Consider the following 21,804-nt stretch of genomic DNA (forward strand, 5'->3'; position numbering starts at 1 on the left):
TGTTTAAAGGGTGCTGCTACACTTGTTTAAAGGGTGCTGCTACACTTGTTTAAAGGGTGCTGCTGCACTTGTTTAAAGGGTGCTGCTACACTAATTTAAAAACAAATGTAATTTAAAACAATGGAAGTCTTTATGAAAGTTCACCTGAGCATTTCTTAATGTTAACTTCAAAAATGGCTACAATGGCACTGTTATTAAGTACTACAGATGATGCCAACCAACCAATTAATAATGGTATAGCTGTTTAGCAACTTGATAGGCACTGTTGCAGACCTGTTGCATAATAAAAACATACGCCAGATATTTAGCTAGCATAGCTCTTGCCTTTTGACAGTGAACTAGCTAGTTTACAACGCTAGTTTGTTAAAATCAGGTAAATGAGAACTCTAACAACTGCAACAGAAACATCTGTACATTGAGAACATGAGGACATTATGATGTTAATAACAATTAACACTGTTTCAACATGCGCACCAACAGTTTTTAACAAACTGATATGCGTCAAGTAAAATACAACTTTTATTAACAAATAACCTGGCAGCCTAGACATATAAAGCTATAAACCAACTCAATCCTTATTAGAAAGGCATCCCCATCCTCAGCTGTAACGGCACACGATTTTATCACATAGCATACTTGACATCCATAATGTAGAAAATAAAATAATTTTAACCCATCGTTTTTTTTGACGTCATCAAGTCGTTTGCACATGCGCTCGTTCACGAAAAAGCCGCCATTTTTGTAGAAAACGATCGTTTTTCTTCGATTTATTAGTAATTTTAAGTGTTGTTTTGATACTATAATAAAAAATTGCAAACAAAAACGTCGTTTTCAAATTATCATTGCAAAAGCTTCGTGTTTCTAATGAAAAAATTGTCTATAAAGATGGCCGACAACGATAAAATGACGTCACAAAAAATGAAGGATTACCAAATTATGGAGAGCTAATAGGATCTAAGGTGTTTGGTAGAAACAGACTTGGTTTTAGACGTGTTTCACACAAATCCGTTTCACACAAGCACCTTTGACAAATATGTGTTCAAACAATGATGAACTGGGTCTACAAAAATACAATAGATTTAAGATTATTACAATAGTGGAATATAAAACCGACTACCAAAATAGACATGGCAAAAAGAAAGTATATCATAATGATATAAATCAAATAGCAAAGAAATAGAGAAATATAATATTTAATATCCCATAAACACCTCAGAGATAAGAGTTAAACACACAATTAGAGAAGCAAGAAATTATATCAATACATAATAACCAGACGTTGAGTATGACTGTTCTAGCATGATTAGATAATAGTCTCCTTTTTTTTAAGGCGGATAACTAGCTGTCGGGTGTGAGCAGTACACATCATGTTTAAGAGCAGATGACTCCAAGAGGAGCCCAACTCGAGTCGTCTCAACAAATTTGGATATTTGTCAAGAAGCCACTTGCTACTGGCAATGGTCGCATCCTCAGAACTCACCATACGGAGCAACTTTTGAACATTTTCACCAGACTCCACATCCTTGCTTGTCTTTTTACCAACATCACACTCTTCAAGTATTCTCGCTACGTGTTCAAGGAATGTCGCAATCTTCCAGAGGAAAATGCATACAATTTCTGCTGCAGCTGTTTTACCTACAGGAAGAAAGTAAGAACCAGATAACAGGGTTTAAATGTCTGTAGAGTCTGTCAGCTATTTATGTAGAAATAATTGCTATGAGATACGAGCTTAATGCGCTTTGGGGCTGAGCTCGTACGTAAACTCACATGTATCAGAAATAATTTTTTTTAAATAAAATAGCTAAACACAAATTAATCCATTTCCAGCATCTAAGAAGATGCATATAAACAGGAAACTACTAGAGAAAAACATGTTTTAATTGTTCTAGTTCCCCACCTAGAATCAAAAACCAACAAATACATATCTAGTGATTATGGTCTTCCATAAAATGTAACATTATTATGTACAGTGCTGTATGGCATTCTTACTTTCGAGACAAACAGTAGCGGCTAACGACGTTGTGAGAAACTTGACAGCAATGCGTTTGGTAAACTAGATGTTTGTGACGCTACCTAACATAACATAAACTTTAAATGTAACTTACCGTATATACTCATTTATATATCGATCTCATGTATAAGTCGATAGGTATTTTAAGACAAAAACTTGCATAATTATAAGTATTACTCATGTAGAAGTCAAACTCGGTATTTCGGAATATTTCGAATAACTATTTTGAATCTGAATTGATCTTTGCTCTGCAGAATAACAACATAACTTTCAAATTTTACAGTTTCTTCCGACTCGATATGACAAAGAGTTTTTCCGCTAATTTTAAACAAACTTTACGAGGACTCGCTCACGATATTATTGGTGCAACGACTGCACACTAAAACGCGAACGTTAAAGCTGCTAGAATGCATGCTAAGAATGTTGCCTGTTTGCTACACCGTGGCTAGTAAGCAAACGAAAAGCAAACATTTATTGAATGAGGTTTATTCAAATATTAGACTACGCATATTAGACTACACAATTACAAATTTACAGTTATAAAAATTCACTTATCATTTTTTAAATATATTACTTCTTAAATTTACAATCAGCCGTAGGCAGCACAACAAAAGCAGCTGCCTTGTTATGATTGAAAGTGCTGTCATAAGTTTGTTTGCTGGTAACTGTGAAATTGCCCCTAATATTTTATACCAGTAATTCTGTGAAGTAGCTCACACTTGTACGATGAAGTACCGTTATTATGAGAGTTTGTTAAGGCTTCATAGAGTGATGTGCATATTGCATCTATAACAGCGGAGTTTTCTTTTCATATTCACTTTCTATTCATCTCAGCAACAGATCCATGTCCACTACTCATGTATAAATCAACCCCCAATATTTACCTTAGAATCGTCGACCAAAAACTCGACATATACGTGAGTATGTACAGCAAATGAATTTAACTTACTAAGCACACACTAAAAAATAAGTTACACCAAATTTAATTTTAATTCCATTTTAAGTTTGTATTATATTCATCCGGCTTGGCTCATTTTGCTTCACTTTTAGAGTCGCTTTCACCTTCACTTTCAACTGGCCTTTTTGAATCCTTGTGGATGGGAAAGACCGAGTGATGCTGTTCTTGTAAACGGCCTCTCGCATCAAGAGCTGTCTCATATGCTCGTATCTCAAACTTGTCTCATATCTCAAAGAAAATATTCGCTCAAAATTGTCTCGTATCTCAGAGAAAATATTTGCTCAAAATTGTCTCGTATCTCAAATTTCTCATAGGTCTGAGCATATGTATCTCAAGGTACTGTATAACAAAAGATAGGTTACAAAGAACATCAGCTATCACTGCGGTTGGTATTGCTGATAGTGCGGAAGGCATTATTTAGCCATTTAGCTCACCCAGAGACAAAACACCAGCATCTATAAGCAGTTCCTCCAGTGCCTTGTAATTGAACTTTTCAACCTTCTTGGTAGCAAGTAGATAACTCTCAATAAGAGTTATGTTGGAGTCCGTCTGTAACAATTGGTATAAAACATTTCATTTGAAGGTTAAATGATGAAGTAAGTGCAGACCCAAAGGACATGGTCAGTTTTTAAATGACTGATCAAAAACGAGCAGTTTTACATAATACAGTGGAAGCTCTGCTTACGAAATTATTATGTTTTGGATACCGTTTCATAAGCAGTAGGAATAACAATGAGCGCATGTTGCTCTATAAATACCCCAACTCGTTCCAAGCCACCACAAAACTCAGACATAATAATTGCATGTGTTATAAAATAATGGTTAAAACCTGTAAGAAATGCATATTAGAATCAGATTACTGCGTAAGAAATAGAAAAAATACACGTGAAAAGAAGAATGAACAGAGGAAAAAAGATTAAGTTCTCAAGATCATTAAGATTAAGATCAAGATCTCAAGTTACTAGGTTAAGTTACTCAAATTCATTGGTTAAAGAAGCTTAGTCAGTAGCAACTACGTTACCTGTCACTGTTTATAAGCTGTTTTAGATCTTATGCGAATGTGTAGCATATGAGGTAAGAAATGTTTTTCACCAATCTGTTATAGCTATGCCTTGAACCTTTGAATATTTGAATCATGCATTGGCCGGACACGCAGAAATAAGCAAACACCTTCATTTAAAAGTTAAAATGGTAAATGTTGTATACGTTGATTAATAAAAAATAAATTTTCTGTGCAGAAACTTTTTTTTAGTACCCGCGCAACGCTAGGCATTCAGTAGTCTGCAGCCAAAAATATTTATCCTTTGGTCCTATCTTTTTATCGAGCCTACTTTTAAAAAAGATTTGTACAAAATAAATGTAAAAATTTGGCTATGCATATTAAATATCCACTAAGACATAGTTTCCCCTATTTATCTCATGTTAAAAATTGCAGTAATCTCTCCTCTTTGCAAGAGTTACTTTGGAAAGAAAATTCTAAAGGTTGTTTATAAAAAGAAAATTTCTGCAAAATAAAAAATAAATTTTTTTGAAACATGAGTCATAACTTTGACGCTTCCGAACACTTATACCGCTTCTACATTTTCACAATTACTCTACATGTAAGTACATACATATGTCCTTGTGCATGCAGCATATCTGTATAGTACATGGTATATATGATACTGAAATCCATAAGGACCTCACAAGAAACAAATGGAAAAGCATGACTGGAGTGAGAACCAAAGAGGTTACGACAACGCTGAATATTCTTGTGCCAATCAACATTAGAATAGCGAAATGATGAGAAGTTTTGAGCCAATCAACATTAGAATAGCAAAATGATGAGAAGTTTTGAGCCAATCAACATTAGAATAGCGAAATGATGAGAAGTTTTGAGCCAATCAACATTAGAATAGCAAAATGGTGAGAAGTTTTGAGCCAATCAACATTAGAATAATGAAATGGTGAGAAGTTTTGAGCCAATCAACATTAGAATAGCAAAATGATGAGAAGTTTTGAGCCAATCAACATTAGAATAGCGAAATGATGAGAAGTTTTGAACCAACCAACATTAGAATAGCGAAATGGTGAGAAGTTTTGAGCCAATCAACATTAGAATAGCGAAATGGTGAGAAGTTTTGAGCCAATCAACATTAGAATAGAGAAATGATGAGAAGTTTTGGGCCAATCAACATTAGAATAGCGAAATGATAAAAAGCGCTTTTTGGCGATCCCATGTTGACAAAGGAGAGATGGTCAAACTCTATTTAATGGTTGAAAAGCGATCTCGACCAATTGCGGGAAGATATTCTACTTTTATTGACATTGGCATTTTACTTTTCGTTGACATTGGCCAGCGCATTGCTAGGTGACATTCATATCAAGAGACTGCACTACACATTTATGCCTTAGTGACAAGACAAACAGTGTATTCCTATACATATTCAAATGAGAGCTACCAAACAACCGCGATACAGCGAAGTCGCGATCGTCGAAGCCGAGCAGTAGGATTGATTACTGTATTCATCTCAATAGTTTTAGATTATCTTTCACGGCTCAGACCAAACCACTATGAAATTTCAAGAACTTACAAACCGTTGCATACCCTAGTAGTTCAACAGTCTGCTAACAGACAGGATGTGGCATTTAGCTAAAAGCTACCTGTTGATACAGGACTGGACTGAATATAGGTGATGGAGCTGATTCGTCCAAATCGCATCCAATGAGATGCAAAGATTCATTCCACTTAAAATCAGTAAGCCTGGCGTAGCTGATTCGTAAATGCACCTCACCACCTACAAGCATAGCCACAACATGATCAAGGTAAGTATATATGACATGACTTTGGAATGAACATAAAGCTTTTACTATAATAAGAGCCGCTTCTGTCTGTCCATCCTTCTAAAAGTGGGGTTAGAGGCTAGGATGAAAGATTGCATCAAACGAGATTAGAACTTCTTAGGATCCCATTCCACCTGCGCTAACCTTCCAGCATATCCAAATAACTAGGCAGATGATTATTCCCTGTGCTCGATTAACGCACTAAACACGAGGCGCTAGAACATATCATATAACTATATATCAGGGTGCTAGCACAAATTATGTTTGGCTAGTTATAACCTATCTAACCTCATTATAAAACTAAGATCTCAAAAAGCTGTGTGATTGAGCGTTTGACTAGAAACTTTGTTCTTTAAAACCTCGTCAATCACGTCTTCATAAAAAGATTCATGTTTCCCAACTATATTCGCGGATAGACAAATGATACACTGAAAATACATGCATTTCTTCATCAAGTACATTTAAACGTTGGCAAAAACTTGGACAAAAAACTGGCTCATACATAATAGAATGCTTAGAAGAAACTCTTGTTTGTACATCTAATACTCCACACCATTTTTTTGTACATGAATAATTTACACAGACAAAGACTTATTTCTAGTTCAATGGCATTGTTTGTAATAATCGTAATATAATTCCATAAGTTTTTGGCAATTTTTGTTTTATATATATTATATACATTATTTTATATATTTATATTACCGCCAAACTTTTAACGCATGACAAAGAAAACCAAAGAATTCTTGGCAGATGAATAAGATAACAAAGACTGGGTTGGATTGTGTCAAAGGTATGACAGAAATATTAATCAGAACATTTTAAAAATGAAAAAAATTTATTATAAGCATGGACAACTGATCACCAAGGTAGACATGCAGCAGATGTTTCAGCAACCTGAAAATGTTTTTAAGCTCTAATAGGTTAAAGTAAAAAGATAAGTTACTTTGCGCTCAAAGATTGGAGCCTGTGATAGGCATTTATATTGTTGTACTGCCATTGAAATGTCATGTACCCTAACTTCTAGCTTGTTACAGGAATCAGAGCTAACTGCGCTAACTAACTGCACTTTTGTCACGACTGTTGATCCCCTCATGAACTCTTAATATTTATTAGATCTCAGTCTACATTGATTAACAGTAATCAATACAATAAACCTTCAGTCAAAATTTAAAACTTGTTGCTAAATATTCAAATAAGCAACAATGTTAGTTGTCCGCTCTCGTCCTTGTTTGTTTAGGTAAAAATGTTGGACTCTGTCCAAGGGAGTTCACAATTAAGATAGAAAGACAATTTTTCATAAAAATCACCTGTATTGACACAAAGTATTGACATAAAGTGTGTTAAAATACAAATAAACCATACTAGTAATCACATGACAGTCACATGAAAGATCAGCGTGTGTAAGAAGTATGTTCATAACTATTCCATAAAATACCAAGATAGCAAAGTGGTGGAGTGGTTAATGCGCTTTTCTAGAAAATTGAATAATTGAGTTCAATTCTGAAGGGGAGAAATTTTTCCCTAATGCTTTTAGCGTGGTTACGGATGGAAAGACAGACATGGCTCTTATTATAGTAAAGATTGCGAAGCTCTGGAATCATTTCATAATTTATTATGCTTATATTCAAAGTACCTTGATGAAACCTAAAAGTCTTACCTAAGATTTTCTGATAGATTCCATAAGAATCATCAACGCAGAATTCCATTGATTCCGTTACTGGTTCTGGCTCCTTGAAAAAAATAAATGAAAATGTGTGAAAGATGCAAGACTTAGAGAACAAACAGCATCAGTAACTAACATCTCGCTGCAACAGATCAAGCATCTGACTCTAACCACATTCTCAGACAAGTTTTAAGGGTGGTTAAAGTGAATAGGGCAATTTGACTCGGTGCTTGCTGAATGAACACGTTTTGAACAAACTTAAGCGTCCAGGAAGAGGGCTGGCAAATATATCACAAAACATCTCAAAACATACGCAATTAAGAACAGATTTTGTTGCTTTCTACGCAGCATTAAGAAAAAAGTTAAAGACTTGCACTATGATGGAGTGATACTGTCTTTCCGTTCATTGAACTTGCCTGAAAGATTATCCAAACCAATATTATAAAAGTCATTGAGTTCAAACATTCAGTGAACTGGCAATAAATTCTTCTTGAAACTCCAGAAAAAAACAATTGACAGCAACTTATTATTTTATCAATATTTGGGAATGTCTAAAAAATGCTATGCATACAAGAATCTACTGTATACTACATAGTACAGAAAGTACAATTCTGGTGGGTAACTGTAATTTACATGTATATGGCTTTACTGTTATTCAACTAGCCCTTGATAATGCCTGTGAGACGCGCTACTAAGCTTAGAGTATGCTACCAAATCAAAAAATATTAAACCTCTGAAGAACATGATGCCAAGTTGTAGAAATAATAACCAGATTCACCTGAAAATTTTCGTTCCTTTTCCTCTCAAGCCTTGGCACCATCCTCTTTTTCATCGTGCTTGGTAACCTCATCTCGGAATTGGATGGAAAACATTGTGACATAGCTGCTGCATCCGCTAAGGATGACATGAAGTTCATGACTTGATGTTGAACTTGTTCTGCTGGTTTTGATGCAGTATTAGTTTTTAATGTAACAGACTGCAGTGATGATGTCATACCTTGAGGCACCGACTCTGCCAACTCCATCACTTTCACCTCACTCTTCGACTCCATCTCAGAATGGGATGAGAGACAGAGATAGGATACGTTAGAGTACTGTTTAGTTCGAGGTCGTGGTAATCCAGATGTCATACCTGCTGCTGAAGATACCCTGATATGCTGATATGGTGGTGGTGCTTCAGATGTCACACCTTGGGGCGATGATGGTGCTAGTGAAAATACCCTGTCTTGAGGTGGTGGTGCAGATGGCACTACTCGAGGTGGTAGTGGTGGTGGTTTACTATAGTAATTCGTGTTTCCGTAAACTGACAGCCAAGCTAAAATTTATTAAATCCAATCTCTATCTAAAAATCAGCAAGTCTTATTATCTTATACATATACTCCAACTATAATATATTATGGCAAGACAAAGCGTAGTTCTTAATTGATTAAAAATACACTAGCGTGCTTGTGCCTTTGCATACATTTTGAGTTTTAAAGAACACTTTTCTAATACATACAGTGCAACCTCAGGTTACAATTTTTATCCATTACAGAGTTGGCATCATATGGGGAGAAAATCGTATAGAGAGATATAGAAAGCATAGTAATTATATAATGCGAACATCCCCTGCTAAAAATCATCAAAACTTTATACAAGTATACTGTACATATTAAAAATTAGCAACAATGTAGTAGAGTAACTTTGGCGCCTATAGTTATCTACATCAACTTTAGTATATTTAGAGTATTTATTGGTTATAATCTGCATTAAAATGTAACATTGGAATGCGCTGAGCAGTACATACCGTAGAAGGTTCTTACCTTCAAGACAGACATATGTATAACATAGACTTTGAATTCACTTTAAATGAGTTCAGCTTACTAAACACAAATTTAAAGCTATGTTTTTGTATGCATTTTTAAACTATTTTATTGAATTTCAACTTTTCACTACTAAAATTTTATCACCTATCGGTTTCTGGCTCTGTTTTCAGTGTAACTTTTAGTCGACTTGATTAAAACCTTTTTAACCTAATTCGCCAGGAAGCCTGAGCTATGCTGTTCTCGAAGATGTTCTGTTTAATATCCAATGAAGTGGACTTTTGTTAGCAGGTAAAAAGAAGTTGCCTGACCACTGAACTTCCGTTTGAAGGGATTGCAACTCTAACTTTACTACTGGTTAGTTTTAAAGGGAAAATATTAGTATTTTTCACATGAGAAATGCTGAACTGAGAGAAATTCTAGATTCTAGAGAACTAAGAGACTGCATCGCGTCTCTTTCATGCATTGTGAAAATGTTTTCGGTGAGCAGCATTTTGGCGTCTTCGTTATTTCCATGTACGTAATAAGCATACTGACTGCCAAATTTTAACTCAAGCAAAAAATTTGTTGAATTGGTATGGTGAAATAAGATTCGTATGGTGAGGCGGAAAAATAATCATGTTCCAGTTCGTAAGGTGTAAACTCGTATAACAGGGTAGTCGTATCCTGAGGGTGCCAATGATATCTGTATTAACAAATCCCACACTTTCATCATAAGTCTGTCTGTTACGTTAGTCCGTGTACGCATTATGTTTCCACATTCTTGGCTGATTTCATCCAAACTTCACATGCATATGTGACAGGTGACATATGTGACAGGTGACATATGTGACAGGTGACATATGTGACAGGTGACATATGTGACGGGTGACATATGTGAAAGGTGACATATGTGAAAGGTGACATATGTGACAGGACATATCCTTGTCAATACAAATGAGGTCAGATCAGAAACTATTTTACAGCCTTATGTAATAGAAAAATTTCTCAGCTTTCCAAAACTGTTTTCGGAATTGGAAATAGTGCCATCGGCGCACAATCGAAAAGGTGCTGTTGGTCAATATGGTCAACATCAAAAAACTGAGAAATTTGTTTCCAAAAAGAATGGATTGGATTTTAAACAGTATCATCTATTGATGTTTAGGGAGGTCATTTCAACCGCACCCTACGAACATTACGTTTTTATGAATGTTAGAAATGGCTTGGCTTCAAAAAAGTTTAAGCCACATCGTTAATTTGACTTTGAGAGCCTATTGTGTACTATATGAAATGCCTCATTTGTATTGAAAATGATACGACCTGTCACATATGCTTCGTGCCCTCTACCAGGTCGCTAAAAGTATTTGGCTTCAAAACTCAGTCTGGTTCCTGGAAACCGTCTGGCCGAAGAAAGTCAGTCTGGTTCCTGGGTACTGTCCTATCAAACACCCACCTGCAGGCTATCTGATTGACAATGAAATAAATTCTGGACATAAGCGGGTCGACTGCTACAGTAAGCCAGAAGGTAGTTGATAAGTGCAGGTAATACAGTGTCAGACTGCTAGGCTGAATGTCATGAGTTCGAATCCCGCGCAAAACAATCTTTATGAAGATAATAGAAGAACTTGAATTATTGCCTGTATTATGTATTCAGTGTGACGATTTTAAGCAAAATTAGAAGATAGTCAGAGTTTTGTAAGTAATAAGTAATAGACTGTCTTCCTGCTTAGCAGAATATCTTTACTATAATAGGAGTGGTACCCGTGATGTTAAAAATTATTGCGTGAGAAATGGGTTTTATGAGCAAACTACCAGAGGTCCATCCATTACCTTCGGCATATTTAATGTGGAAATGTAGGCCCACTCCGGGCAATGCCTGGCTCAATTCGCAGTCTTGGAACTTTCATTTTCCATATAAAAGCACCACAATCTATCTGATGAAAAATGCAAGAACGCGCCTTTCCTTGTTAAATCACTTAAATGTCACTATTAGAATAAAAACACCTTGAAGCAAGAAATTGGGCTCAAAAATTTTAACGAACAATAAAATTATATACAGTAGTAAAACTTACTTCTAGATGTTCCCATGATCGACCTTTAAGCTTTAAACTTTTTTAATTAACTTGTTTGAAAAATAAAAATTGAAATAGCTGAAATGTTCGATACGCAATATAAAACTAGAAGTCACATCATGTAATCTTTCACAAAAAAAGAAAATTGATGGTTAACCAATCTAAATCAAGTAGCAAAACATGGTCTGGGCAGATACGGCTCTAAACGTTTACACAGAACCAATAAAGTTAGGTGTCAATAAGACTAGATATTAAGTGAGACAGACAAACAAAATTTGAAGTCACCTCATAGACATCATCTGCTTGAACAATGGTTAGGGTCAAAGACTTTTGTTAAACAAAGCATTAGAGTCATTTACTGATTGTCACATGGAACCACGAGAATCATTGCAAATTGAAAGGGCAGCCAGAAACTTTGTAAAAAGTTGTCTGAAGAGGGAAAAGATCATCTAGAGAGGAATTGCTCATTCCTAACATTAAATAATAAAACTAGTTTATTCAATGGCTGACTTGGCAGTCTGAGAATGTCAGAGACTATAAACTGGCATAATTAAGACATGAAAATTCTTGATATGCAGTTTTAAACAAAAAATAATACATTGACACTGACCGATGTAATAAATAATTTATTTACCAAATAAAAATATACAGTTAGACTGATATAAGAGTAAATACTTATAACATGAGGTCATGTGATTGAGCAGCTCTTTGTGCTCACTGATTGGCTGGCAGTCACACTACTTATTTTAATCTAAACCATCAGTAGGCCTGGTGACGCTTGGGATGTTTCCTTATCAATCAGATACCCTAAAGGTGAGTGTTTAGGAAGCTGGTTCATAGGAACCAGATGGAGTTTTGAGACCAAATACTTTAGTGACTTGACTAAATAAAAAAGTATATGCCGGTGAAGTTTGGAAAACATCAGCCAGTAAACATCCACAATCTTTTCAAGAATATGATAAATAATAACAATGAATAGAGAAGTACTCTGGACAAAAACTGAACGAACCTGTCACGGGTGCTGATCCCCGGGCCTTAGGAGGAGCATTCCAGCGCCGATCCACTAAATAGTAAGAAGACATATTATATGAGTAAAATTATTACACAGAAGTAATTATACTCTACTAAACATAATTAGACTAACACAAAAGTAATGCATGATACAGACAGCAAAGACAGTGGCTTTATAAACACATGAATGATGCTATAACTAGGTGGTAATAGCCTTAGGACCTCGATAGAGTCAGGTAATAATCATGCATATGATGATCACTCTCTCTTACGCTACAGATATCGAATACCGTTAAGTATTCGAGCAACAATAACTCGAGCTGACATTTCGGTGAAGAGTTAGTTTATTGGTTGGCTATGTGCCAAAGCTTAAGTTTATCCAAATCCTTAACAAACAAACACAACTCCCTTTCCCCATCAGCTTCTATCACGCATAAAGTTGTGTAATCAAGCAGATTATCTTCATGTCCACCAATCACCTGACTGCTGCCCCAACTCACTTCAATCTAACAATCACCTGACTGCTGCCCCTACTCACTTCAATCTAACAATCACCTGACTGTTGCCCCAACTCACTTCAATCTAACAATCACCTGACTGTTGCCCCAACTCACTTCAATCTAACAATCACCTGACTGTTGCCCCAACTCACTTCAATCTAACAATCACCTGACTGTTGCCCCAACTCACTTCAATCTAACAATCACCTGACTGTTGCCCCAACTCACTTCAATCTAACAATCACCTGACTGTTGCCCCAACTCACTTCAATCTAACAATCACCTGACTGTTGCCCCAACTCACTTCAATCTAACAATCACCTGACTGTTGCCCCAACTCACTTCAATCTAACAATCACCTGACTGTTGCCCCAACTCACTTCAATCTAACAATCACCTGACTGTTGCCCCAACTCACTTCAATCTAACAATCACCTGACTGTTGCCCCAACTCACTTCAATCTAACAATCACCTGACTGTTGCCCCAACTCACTTCAATCTAACAATCACCTGACTGTTGCCCCAACTCACTTCAATCTAACAATCACCTGACTGTTGCCCCAACTCACTTCAATCTAACAATCACCTGACTGTTGCCCCAACTCACTTCAATCTAACAATCACCTGACTGCTGCCCCAACTCACTTCAATCTGTTAATCACCTGACTGCTGCCCCAACTCACTTCAATCTATTAATCACGTGGCTGCCTGGCTTTATGCCTGCTATGATTGATGTGTTCTATTTACATAATGTAGGAATGAATGGGTTGACAGGAACCTAATACAGGGTCAAGATGTGACAATAAATATTTTAAAATCTAAAATATCTAACAATTTCACCATTCAAGTATTTAGACGCTAAAATTCACACACCAAGTTTCTTGCCACAACCTTTACCAAGCCGAAGATCTTTGAGATTCATGGAGGTGTTTTTCTATGACAACCACTATGATATTATTAGATCATATATGTTAACATGTTAATATGTTATATCTACATTAACTTAACAAACAGTTATAAACTTTTAACAGAAGAGTCATCTCATCAAATTTAGAAATATACCAACAAGTTATTTAACCGTTTTTGAGATGTTAACAGTTAATACCAGCACTTCCAACCAACATACATTCTTCCTTCTCTTCCATTACCCCCATAAAGATAACGTTACCAAACAATGCTGACGAATATTCTTCGCAGTCCTCTACCGTTTCCTCCGCACAGTCCGTAACAGCAGCATAATACAATTCCATACCAGGAGAGAAACACAGTATATATACATACATACAATATATATACATACAGCATATATACATACAATATATATATATAGTATATATACATACAGTATATATACATACAGTATACATACATACAGTATATATACATACATACAATATATATATACATACAGTATATATACATATATTGTATGTATATATACATACAGTATATATACATACAGTATATATACATACAGTATATATACATACATTATATATACATACAATATATATACATACAGTATATATACATACAGTATATATAGTAGATTAATTTTTGGCGTCGCACGGGTAATAAAAACGTTTTTGCACAGAAAATTTACATTTAATCAGCATATGCAACATTTACCATTCTAACTTTCAAATGAAGGTTTTTGTTCATTTCCGTGTACTGTGTTTATTTATGTGTACTAAGCTTATTTCTGTGAAATTCATACTGCGCCGGCTACTGTGCCCACTACAGCTTTATACTGATTGCATTAGTTTTGTTGGTCGTGTGAGTTGAAGCAATTTTCTTCTCGTATGGGCTCGTATTGTTCTTCTGACATGGCTTCACGCATAGCGTTAGCTGAAGTGTCAAACATGAAGCCATGAAAGAGTGACACATGTTTGTTGAACGATCCTTCAAATTTAGGCAAAAATTTAAGCACAAATTTAGGCAAAAAATGAAGTACAAAAAAATTAAATGCTGTAATAAATACAAAATTAGTATGAAATAACAGAATATTTGTAATTTTCCCAACAACCACCTGAATGTTGCCCCAACTCACTTCAATCTAACAATCACCTGACTGTTGCCCCAACTCACTTCAATCTAACAATCACCTGACTGCTGCCCCAACTCACTTCAATCTAACAATCACCTGACTGCTGCTCCAACTCACTTCAATCTAACAATCACCTGACTGCTGCCCCAACTCACTTAAACTCACTCAATCACTTTCACCTCACTCTTCGACTCCATCTCAGAATGGAATGAGAGACTGAGATAGGATACGTTAGAGTACTGTTCAGTTCGAGGTAGTGGTAATGCAGATGCCATACCTGCTGCTGAAGATACCCCACCTTGGGGTGGTAGCGCAGATGACACTCCTCGAGGCAGTAGTGGAGGTGCTACCGCTGCAAATGCATTTGCTTGAGATAGTAGCGGTGGTGGTGGTGGTGCTTCAGATGTCATAGCTTGAGACGATGATGGTGCTGCTGAAGATACCCCACCTTGAGGTGTTGGTGCAGATGACAATACCCTGCCTTGAGGTGTTGATGCAAATGACCCTACCGTGCCTTGAGGTGGCAGTGGAGGTGGTATCGCAGCAAATGCATTTGCTCGAGATGGTAGTGGTGGTGGTGCTTCAGATGTCACACCTTGGGGCGATGATGGTGCTAGTGAAAATACCCTGTCTTGAGGTGGTGGTGCAGATGGCACTACTCGAGGTGGTAGTGGTGGTGGGGCGGCTCCAAATAGCATACCTTGAGTTTGCAGTGATGCTGATGCCCTATATTGAGGCCGTGCCATGGCAATGCGACAGGTTTGTCCGTAGTTTTCTACTGGGGAGTTTGGTACTGGGGATGATTTATTGGACACTTGAGAATCAAATCCGGCATCTTTTATCTGGTTAGTTACAGAGATATCATCATCGAAACGTGCTGAGGATTGAGAAGTCATGAAGGATTTTATAGAAGATGAAGTTCGTACCTGAGGACTAAAGCCAGTCGTTTTTGAAGACCTTTTTTTCATTACTCTGCTAGGAGACAGTTTAACAGGCAAATCTAGTCCCTGGATTAACAGAGGTGCTGCTGAAGTCTTAGCACCAAATGATTCAGACTGCTTCGCAAGATTGCACAGCTTTTGTGCAGACATTGGCAATGTGGTTTCAGACTCTTGAGTCATTCCAAAATTCTCCTCCGTACCTCTTGTACTCGGCAGCGAATCTGTGGAGTTCATGTGAACATTTTCGTCATCCTTTGACACTGCTGAAAGAGCAGAGACACTTGAAAGGTTTGATAAAAAGTTTAGTCTAGGTCTAAACTTCTTAGCTGATCTAGGCAGAGAATATCTGGCAGAAGTTGGTGAATATTTTGGAGAAGTTGAAACATGAGCCGCTTCAAGGTCACCAGGAGGAAGTGGGAAAGAGAGAGATGAACTGAGAGGTTGAGACATTGAAGAGGTGCTCTGCATCCCATAACCTAAATTCAAACAGTACTTTTATCATCCCAAGATCATTCAATCAAGTAGGCTTGCATACAATAGATTTTGCTAGAGTGAATGATGGTAATCAGTAACCTTAGCACAACCCATTGCCTTTAAATGTAGCCATGCAATAATTAAATACTGTTTTTAAGGAAGTCTTCAAAAAATCACAATGTAATGACTTATTTTAATTTTGTCTTAAAAATGTTAAACGATGTATTGTAAAAGAATTATAAAAACAAGTTTAATATACACTGGTATAGTTTAACTCAAAGTCCTTATCAATATATGGTAGAATCAATCAACTAAGCAGGCTCTAAAAATCTGTTGACGCTCGCTAACACTCTTAGGAGAAATTATAATAATTTAGTTAATTACTTTTTGTGTTTTTTTGTGTTTTATGTTTTTGTGTTTATATGTTTGTGTTGATTTTTGTGTTTACTATAGTATTTCGGGTTTCTGTAAACTGACAGCCAAGCTAAAATTTATTAAATCCAATCTCTATCTAAAAATCAGCAAGTCTTATTATCTTATACATGTACTCCAACTATAATATATTATGGCAAGACAAAGCGTAGTTCTTAATTGATTAAAATACACTAGTGTGCTTGTGCCTTTGCACGCATTTTGAGTTTTAAAGAACACTTTGCTAATCCATACAGTGCAACCTCAGGTTACAATTTTTATCCATTACAGAGTTGGCATCGTATGGGGAGAAAATCGTATAGAGAGGTATAGAAAGCATAGTAATTATATAATGCGAACATCCCCTGCTAAAAATCATCAAAACTTTATACAAGTATACTGTACAAATTAAAAATTAGCAACAATGTAGTAGATTAACTTTGGTGCCTATAGTTATCTACATCAACTTTAGTATATTTAGAGTATTTATTGGTTATAATCTGCATTAAAATGTAACATTGGAATGCGCTATGAGCAGTACATACCGTAGAAGGTTCTTACCTTCAAGACAGACAGATGTATAACATAGACTTTTAATTCATTTTAAATGAGTTTAGCTTACTAAACACATATTTAAAGCTAAGTTTTTGTATGTATTTTTAAACTATTTTATTGAATTTCAACTTTTCACTACTAAAATTTTATCACCTATCGGTTTCTGGCTCTGTTTTCAGTGTAACTTTTAGTCGACTTGATTAAAACCTTTTTAATCTAATTCGCCAGGAAGCCTGAGCTATGCTGTTCTCGAAGATGTTCTGTTTAATATCTAATGAAGTGGATTTTTGTTAGCAGGTTAAAAGAAGTTGCCTGACCACTGAACTTCCGTTTGAAGGGACTGCAAGTCTAACTTTGCTACTGGTTTTTAAGGGAAAATATTAGTATTTTTCACATGAAAAATGCTGAACTGAGAGAAATTCTAGACTAATTGTCTAGAACTAGCCTAGAACAAACAGCATCAGTAACTAAAATCTAGCTGCAACAGATCAAACATCTGACTCTAACCACATTCTCAGACAGGTTTCAAGGGTAGTTAAGGTGAATAGGGCAATTTGACTCGGTGCTTCCTGAATGAACACATTTTGAACAAACTTAAGCGTCCAGGAAGAGGGCTGGCAAATATATTATAAAACATCTCAAAACATACGCAATTAAGAACAGATTTTGTTGCTTTCTACGCAGCATTAAGAAAAAAGGTAAAGACTTGCATTATGATGGAGTGATATTGTCTTTCCGTTCATTGAACTTGCCTGAAAGATTATCCAAACCAATATTATAAAAGTCATTGAGTTCAAACATTCAGTAAACTGGCAATAAATTCTTCTTGAAACTCCAGAAAAAACAATTGACAGCAACTTATTATTTTATCAATAGTTGGGAATGTCTAAAAAATGCTATGCATACAAAAATCTACTGTATACTACATAGTACAGAAAGTGCAATTCTGGTGGGTAACTGTAATTTACATGTATATGGCTTTACTGTTATTATTATTATTATTATATTATATGGCTTTACTATTATTATTACTATTATATGGCTTTACTATTATTATTATATTATATGGCTTTACTACTATTATTACTATTATATTATATGGCTTTAGGGGCCTACTATTATTATTATATTATATGGCTTTACTATTATTATTATATTATATGGCTTTACTACTATTATTACTATTATATTATATGGCTTTACTACTATTATTATTATATTATATGGCTTTACTATTATTATTATATTATATGGCTTTACTACTATTATTACTATTATATTATATGGCTTTACTATTATTATTATATTATATGGCTTTACTATTATTATTACTATTATATTATATGGTTTTACTATTATTCAACTAGCCCTTAATAATGCCTGTGAGATAATGCCTGCAGCTTGTTCCAAGCTGAATAAATTTTAGCTTGGCTTTCAGTTTACAGAAACCCGAAATACTATAGTAAATACAAAAACCAACACAAACATATAAACACAAAAACATAAAACACAAAAGATAATTAACTAAATTATTATAATTTCTCCTAAGAATGTTAGCGAGCATCAACAGATTTTTAGAGCCTGCTTAGTTGATAGACTAGTTCTCTAGAACTAGTCTCTAAGTTCTAGAGAACTAAGAGACTGTATCGCGTCTCTTTCATGCATGGTGAGAATGTTTTCGGTGAGCAGCATTTTGGCGTCTTCGTTATTTCCATGTACGTAATAAGCATACTGACTGCCAAATTTTAATCCAAGCAAAAAATTTGTTGAATTGGTATGGTGAAATAAGATTCGTATGGCGAGGCAGAAAAATAATCATGTTCCAGTTCGTCAGGTGTAAACTCATATAACAGGGTAATCGTATCCTGAGGGTGCCAATGATATCTGTATTAACAAATCCCACACTTTCATCATAAGTCTGTCTGTTAGTCCGTGTAGGTATCATGTTTCCACATTCTTGGCTGATTTCATCCAAACTTCACACGCATATGTGACAGGTGACATATGTGACAGGTGACATATGTGACAGGTGACATATGTGACAGGTGACATATGTGACAGGTGACATATGTGACAGGACATATCATTATCAATACAAATGAGGTCAGATAACAAATTATTTTACAGCCCTATGTAACAGAAAAATTTCTCAGCTTTTCAATACTGTTTTCGGAATTGGAAATAGTGCCATCGGTGCACAATTGAAAAGGTGCCGTTAGTCAATATGGTCAACATCAAAAAAACTGAGAAATTTGTTTCCAAAAAAGATGGATTGGATTTTAAATAGTATCATCTATTTATGTTTAGGGAGGTCATTTCAACCGCACCCTACGAGCATTACATTTTTATGAATGTTAGAAATGGCTTGGCTTCACACAAGTTTAAGCCACATTGTTAATTAGACTTTGAGAGGCTATCGTGCACTATATGAAATGCCTCATTTGTATTGAAAATTATACGACCTGCATACATGCCAAGTCTCCCGGTTTGGCCGGGACCCTCCAGTTTTTTAAGTCAGTCTCCCTTTTGCACAAAATCTCCCGTTTTCCTCCAGCTTTTTCAAATAAAAGTAGTGGTTTAATTTTTTTCTTTGCCGTTCTCCTTTTGTTTACTAGTTGTGAGCCCTCATCATCATACAAAGTTAGCAACAATGAAACAGATCGCTATTAAACCGTATGTTTGCCATAAAACCTGGGCTATTTAGATTTAGCAACATTGATGTCTAACGATTTGCTCTACAGTTTTTCATCAATAAACAAAGATTATACATGGAGCTGTGACATATCGTTGGCAAACGACCATGACCTCACATTGATAGTAGAGTACCTGAACATTAAATAAAATCGTGAAAGGGCCTCCTATGTAAGTACCAATGAAGAAAAAAAACTTCACAAAGAAATCTAGGCTTCAGATTCAACTACTACATTTACCGTCAATCTCATGCTTTTTTTTCTCAACTACTTGGCAAGTATGACGACCTGTCACATGTGCTTCGTGCCCTCTACCAGGTCGCTAAAAGTATTTAGTTTCAAAACTCAGTCTGGTTCCTGGAAACCGTCTGGCCAAAGAAAGTCAGTCTGGTTCCTGGGTACTGTCCTATCAAACACCCACCTGCAGGCTATCTGACTGATAATGAAAGAAATTCTGAGCATAAGCGGGTCGACTGCTACAGTAAGCCAGAAGGTAATCGATAAGTGCAGGTAATACAGTGTCAGACTGCTAGGCTGAATGTCATGAGTTCGAATCCCGCGCAAAACAAACTTTTATGAAGATGATAGAAGAACTTGAATTATTGACTGTATTATGTATTCAGTGTGACGATTTTAAGCAAAATTAGAAGATAGTCAGAGTTTTGTAAGTAATAAACTGTCTTCCTGCTTAGCAGAATATCTTTACTAGCCTAGGACACTTTTGCATTCGCGTCATCTAACTTTCAAATTTTCGCGGAGTCATTCATCTCGCGAAAATTTCATGAGCGAAACTAAACTATCATAACGAACGAGCGAAAACGCGAACTTAAATAGCTTTGTTCATTGATATCCACAAGAAAATCATCTAATTAGAAATGCAGGTAACCTTTGTGTGTGGTTGGGCTCGTTGGGCAATTTCTGCTAAACTCATTATAGCTAATACGCCGACTGAGCAGCGTGGCAAAGCAAATTGAGATAACAAGTTCTTTTGGAAAAGCAGGCCTGTATTCTCTGGTTGCAAATTGGGGCAGCTAATGTTAGGCGACTAGTTATGAGCATCTGGGGGTTTGGAGGGGCTGTATCAGCCCCCTCAACAGGTTTCTTTCATGTAGGGCCTCAACCGGGCATCTCACGTAAAGTTTTAAAATATTTTATCGGAAAGTATAAACATTGTTTCTTTAATTTGAGATTTGTTTGTTTTAGGTGATGTGACTGCTAGGACGTTTTCAGATTAAAACAGGCTAAGCTTGACCGCAGTTAAAACGCTCAGAAAAAAGACATCTTTTTTCTTTTGAGTGTTTCAACAAAGATCAATTTTGCCGATTTTATTTTTAGTTCATCCAAAGGTTTTTACGCTTTCGTTGGGCCATTGCCAAATAGATGTTTGGTAAAACTTGACCTTTTGCAAACCTTTATAAAAGTCGTTAACAAAAATATTTTGCCAATCATGATAATAATGACGCCCAAGAACTGTTAAAAGTTAACGTTTATCTCTATGGCTTGGAATAAAGTGATATTCTACAGCGATAAAAACCGTTCCCGTTAGACAAATAACTGTTCGAGTTAATGATGTTGAGGTCGAATTATCTAAAGCACTTTATCATTACATGGGAACAGACCACAGAAATCCATTCGTGTTAACCAAGTGTTCGTGATAAAATTTTACATTCTATCCGAAGGCGAGTTCTCCGAGTTTGACTATACTTAGCCGCCAAAAATTCCTAAAAAGTTGGGGCGGCTCAGCCGGCCAGCTGTCCCAGGGAATACGGGCCTGTGGAAAAGCCAAGACAAATGAAGAAGATGATGATATTAGTTTAGTCACTGAATTTGTAACTGATGCGGATGAAAGTCTGGTAGGGAAAGTCAT

The 21,804-nt window shown here is 35.9% G+C and overlaps 1 protein-coding gene across 1 annotated transcript in view; it reads right to left on the reverse strand.

The window, feature by feature from the left end:
• Positions 1-501: 501 nt before the first annotated feature.
• The window catches only part of LOC137405104 (protein mono-ADP-ribosyltransferase PARP4-like), a 107,612-nt gene continuing 86,309 nt past the window's right edge, over positions 502-21,804 (reverse strand). The window contains exons 34-41 of the mRNA XM_068091329.1: positions 15,793-16,070; positions 15,144-15,708; positions 12,317-12,370; positions 8,234-8,769; positions 7,450-7,522; positions 5,613-5,746; positions 3,404-3,518; positions 502-1,635 (exon numbers count right to left, since the gene is read on the reverse strand). Coding sequence (XP_067947430.1) covers positions 1,304-1,635; positions 3,404-3,518; positions 5,613-5,746; positions 7,450-7,522; positions 8,234-8,769; positions 12,317-12,370; positions 15,144-15,708; positions 15,793-16,070 — 2,087 coding nt within the window. The 3' untranslated portion in view covers positions 502-1,303. The remainder of the gene's footprint in view (positions 1,636-3,403; positions 3,519-5,612; positions 5,747-7,449; positions 7,523-8,233; positions 8,770-12,316; positions 12,371-15,143; positions 15,709-15,792; positions 16,071-21,804) is intronic.

This window comes from Watersipora subatra, chromosome 9 (assembly GCF_963576615.1).
Source record: "Watersipora subatra chromosome 9, tzWatSuba1.1, whole genome shotgun sequence".
Classification (NCBI taxonomy): Eukaryota; Metazoa; Bryozoa; class Gymnolaemata; order Cheilostomatida; family Watersiporidae; genus Watersipora; species Watersipora subatra.